Raw genomic sequence first — 5,000 nt, 5'->3', positions numbered from 1 at the left:
ATAAATGAAGACCGAAAACTAAACAGCAGTGACGTTTGTAGGGTTACTGAAGTTGGGCTAGCTGGTATATAATGATGTGCTACGTGACCGCTAGCGACACAGCTATGTTAGCATAATATATACAAGCTAACTTTTTTTCCACTCGATAAAAGTAAATGTGAGTGTTCTCGGTGGTCAGGAACAAATGTAATCGCATGGCAGGATGCTGTAAAAGGACCAAAAAATATATTAAAAAAAAATACAAAATAATGATTAAAGCTGTTGACCTTATCAGCAGTGTTTTCCATAATATTGCCATTGTCGATAAAGTATTGAGGATAACTTTGTTGTCCAGAATTTTTTTTAATGATACCGTTTAAAACATCCCATATTCCCTTCATATTATGTTTATTGTTGTTCAATATTTTACTATAATACTCCTTTCTACATACACGTATACTATTGGTCAACTTATTTTTGTATTTTTTATATTTATTTTCAGCATCTATTGTTCTTTGTTTTAGGAATTCCCTATAGAGTGTATTTTTCTTTTTACATGCATTTTGTAAACCCTTAGTGATCCATGGTCTATCTGAATATTTGTGCTTTCTGTTGTATTTTATTGTTGGACAGTTTTTATCGTACAACTCCATGAATATTCTTAAAAATATACCATATGCAATATCAATATCAGCTTCTTTGTACACATTGTCCCAGTCCTGATTTAATAGATCGTTCTTAAATGCATTCATAGTTTCTTCTGTCCTTACACGTCTGTATCTCAGTTTTTCTTCATGCTGATTTTTCTTATAATTAGTGTCATAAACTGCAAAAACTGATAGGTGATCACTGATGTCATTAATTAATATTCCGCTCACAATGTTGTTTTCCATATTGTTAGTGAAAATATTGTCAAGTAAAGTGGCACAATGTGGTGTAATTCTGCTACGCCTGGTTATTTTAGGATGTAAACTCAAACTGTACATAGTGTTTAGGAATTCGTCGGTCATTTTATGCTTTTTCGGATTCAACGGGTCAATATTAAAATCACCACAGATAAACATAACTTTTTGATTTGTTTTAGAGAATATTTCCTCTATGAAGTCATTAAATACTTGAATACTAGAGCCAGGTGTTCTATATATACAGCTAATTATTACATTTTTCTCTTTTTCCTTATAAATTTTAATTGTTATACATTCTAGTAAATTATCAATTACAGTTGTCATACTTTCTACTAGAGATGGCACGATACCACTTTTTTATGTCCGATACCGATATCATAAATTTGGATATCTGCCGATACCGATATGAATCCGATATAGTGTTTTTTAATCAACAAAACTGTTTTTTAAAATATCTTGCTGCATTTTGCAAGTCTGCAAGTTCATACTCAAGTTTAAAACAACAACTACACTAAAGCTATTCTGTTATACCTGTATACAAAAAAAATATTTCCTAGTTCAGCAATACTGATCAATCTAATAAACTTAAACCTACACCATCCTCACTATTCTGGTATTTTAAAGAGTACTTAGCGTAAATATTAAGAAACCTAACTAATAGGGTTCCAACTCCCAGCAACAACAAAAATAAAAAATAGGGAACCACCCCTCACGCTCCACCTCATGATGCTTAATCGACGTAATCAACCTTAATTTGATGAAGTGTGAAAAAAATGCACAGAAATCAATTATTTTTCAAGAAATATTAAATAGATTCAACATCTTTCTTCAACAAAATTGCAGACTGCACAGATGGTACCTTCCCAAAGGAAAAAGTACTATAGCTTACTAGGGTGTATATATTAGACTTAATAGTCACTATATACAGTAATTGACTTCTATTCATTTTACATCAAATTAAAACTTTGGGTGTCAAATAATTATTTATTAAAAGCTCGACATTTTAAATGAGAATAAGAAAGAAAAGTATGTCTTTGTGCCCCCTTTTCCCTGTTAATGCCCTATCGGCCCCCCTGGCTAAACTTTGCTAGATCCGCCCCTGCACAGTTACCAGCGTCAGCTACGTAGAAAAAGATCCTGGAGTAGAAAGTAATATTAAATACATTCTAACAACAGCTTATCAAGCTTAAACGTGCTGCTGTTGTTCAGCCGCTGGTTTCCTCTTTCTGGTGCAAAGTGGGCCAAAAACAAACAAGACAGACGGACTCGCGACAGAAAAGCCGATCAGCTGATCATTAAGCAGTTTCACGATTGAAGTAGCAGCCGGAGAGCGAGAGGCAGTCGCTTGTTAAGCTTAACGCAGGAATGCTTTACATTCAGAGATGGACTTACACACTTGCTTTACTTCTCTCGGGGATAACTTTGTCGGAGATGAAATGCCAGGTTGCTAGCGAAGCTCCACATGCTATCCAGACCACCGACAGGTCCCGCATGCCACAGCCGCTCTATCACGTGATGCATACTGCTCCGACGTGCTAACGTTCTGAGGCGAGTTACGGCGTGTTGCAAGTTTTGTGAGGTGCTTTCGTGATATTTAATGGATCGGATTACATTTTTTATTTTTCTCCGATATCCGATCCAGTAATATAGGTCAGTATCGGACCGATACGTAATATCGGATCGGTCCATCTCTACTTTCTACCACCTTGTAGTTTAGGTTTTTATCCACATACATAGCTACTCCCCCTCCACTCTTGTTCCTTCTATTTACAAAATTCACTTCATATCCCTCCAGTCCAAAGTCCATTCCTTTCTCCGCATTGATCCATGTTTCAGAAATGGCAATAATTGTATTGAGTTCCTGTTTCTCTTTATTCTTTATCCTACTTTATTCTAGTTGCTTCCGTACGTTTTTTGGCACTTAACTAGTCCCACAATTTTCAGCCGATTTTCACCGTTCAAATTTTTAACTATTCTGCTATTTCTGCTAATGTACGCTATGACTTTTGGTATTTTTTGCTATTATACTTTTTAAAATATTCCACTTTTTTCCTTTAATTTGTCCCTTTGAAATGAATGGGAAACTTCCGCAATTCTGCTAAAATATGCTTGTTTTTGAAACTTAACTACTTCCTCATATTTTCACCTAGAACCATTCAAACTTTAAAATGTTCTCAAATTATTGGGCTATTCAGGTATAAATCAGCTTTTTCAAATCTTTTACCGTTTTACTTTTATGCCTCTTAAAGTTTTGAGTTGCAAAATTGTGATTTTTCACAAAATACATGTGTTGTTACAGTGGGGTCACCCTGTTTTCCACCCTGATTTACGAATAAATTCTTTACAAATCCTACCATGTGAATTCATGGATTTTTTTTTCACATTCTGTCTCTCACAGTTGAAGTGTACCTCTGGTGCAAATTACTGACCTCTGTCATCATTTTAAGTGGGGGAACTTGCACAATCGGTGGCTGAGCCACACAGGTATGCACACGGGTGTTCACTGCTCGTAGACTTAAATTACACCTTTCTTGGCTGCTACTTCGAAGCACATTGTGCGCTGTCTGTCCTGCGTGCTGCACAACAACGTTGAATATTTAGTATTTACTGCTGTTTACACTTAGCTAGATTAATGCAATGGTGTTGTGTTTAGTATGGTTACAATGGTGACTGTGTGGGGACGGTTGGTTATAGAGCACCTGAGGTTATGATTGGTAGTCTATTTAATGAAGCAATAGACATGTGGTCCCTGGGGCTGGTAGCTGTGGAGCTTGCTACAGGGTTTCCTTTCTACCCTGGGAGAAATGATTATGATGTTTTGAAATTCATCATACAGACCCAGGGACAGCCACCAGATCATGCTTTAGACTCTGGCTTATACGCTGATAACTATTTCATAAAAGACAACTACAACGGACAACGCTGGACATTTAAGACCGAAAGACAATTTCAAGATGAGACAGGTTGTCAGTCCAAGGACACTCGATGCATAAGACTTAAGTGCCTCGATGACCTTGAACAACTACTGAAGATAAGCGGGTGTTGGGGAAAAAATCCAAAATGTATTTGTCAGCCTAATCAAAGAGATGTTAGCATTGGATCCAAACCAGCGCATAACACCCTCGGAGGTTTTCCACCACCCCTTTTTCAATCCTGGCCTCTCTAAGAGTTCTCCCTGCACTGACATGAGTAGCACAGGGGGACAAAACCTTGTGGTCTCTCAGCAGCCTTCTAGTTGTAAAAGAGAAGAATCACAGAAAATCAGCTGCAGTTCCCAATACTCAGAAGAATTTTCTCAACAAGAATATGTCAACGCATCAGCCAACACATCCTCCTCTATAGATGATCTTGAAATATCTAAAGGGACCCTTTTGGGAGGTCACTACGAGGTCGAGGGTTTCCTTGGAGAAGGGCGCTTTGGTATTGTAACCAAATGTCGCAATACAAAAACCAACGAATTTGTTGCTATTAAAGTCAACGAGAGAAACCCTGAAATTCTGCAACAGGCAAAAATGGAAATTCTCATCCTGGAGCAGCTGCGAGGCTTGGATGCAGATAGATGCAACATTGTTAAATGGAACAACTTTTTCATCGACGGTGACCGCATCTGTTGTGCCAGACTGGTATCTTTGCAAGATGGCAGCTGTCGAGCTAGCGCTTGAGGAGAGAGTCTCCCTTCTCTATTTACTGTGGAGAGCAGAGCAGCGGCGTAAAAGACGTCCTCGCCGTACCTGGGTCCATCAGGTCCTCGAGACGCGTGAGCAGTTTGGTGAGTTTCACCATTTGCTACAGGAGCTGCGCCTGGATGACGGCAGATTCCAGCGATATCATCGTCTGTCACTCGGCCAGTTTGAGGACCTGCTTTCCCGCGTCGGTCCCAGAATTGCCCGCCTAGACACCAATTACAGGCGCTCAATCCCACCAGCAGAGCGCCTGTCCATCTGCCTGAGGTTAGTAAAAGTGTTTAATACGGTAGTCCTTTATTGATACCTGCGCTAATATATGCTAAACTATCCATTTATACACTGCTAACATGGATGTGCTATGCTAACAGTGAATGCTCTCGGTGTTTACCGATAGCAAACTGGTACGAGACGACTTCATAATATTTGTAGT

At 38.5% G+C, this 5,000-nt stretch overlaps 2 protein-coding genes across 2 annotated transcripts in view; one reads left to right on the top strand and one right to left on the bottom strand.

Moving 5' to 3' along the window:
- Positions 1 to 5,000, bottom strand: part of LOC147315053 (galectin-4-like) — a 44,363-nt gene that overhangs the window by 16,135 nt on the left and 23,228 nt on the right. The gene's annotated exons all lie outside the window — the stretch shown is intronic.
- LOC147315054 (uncharacterized) overlaps positions 3,971 to 5,000 on the top strand; it is a 3,779-nt gene continuing 2,749 nt past the window's right edge. Inside the window, exons 1-2 of the mRNA XM_086262680.1 lie at positions 3,971 to 4,445; positions 4,504 to 4,834. Coding sequence (XP_086118806.1) covers positions 3,971 to 4,445; positions 4,504 to 4,834 — 806 coding nt within the window. The remainder of the gene's footprint in view (positions 4,446 to 4,503; positions 4,835 to 5,000) is intronic.

Source organism: Aulonocara sp. 'chitande type north' Nkhata Bay, linkage group LG14 (genome assembly GCF_057382095.1).
Source record: "Aulonocara sp. 'chitande type north' Nkhata Bay isolate Kocher_YH1m ecotype deep benthic linkage group LG14, A_spYH_male_GT1.1, whole genome shotgun sequence".
NCBI classification, from domain to species: domain Eukaryota; kingdom Metazoa; phylum Chordata; class Actinopteri; order Cichliformes; family Cichlidae; genus Aulonocara; species Aulonocara sp. 'chitande type north' Nkhata Bay.
Note: the sequence above shows the minus strand (reverse complement) of the source record. Positions and strands in the feature narration are given on the sequence as shown.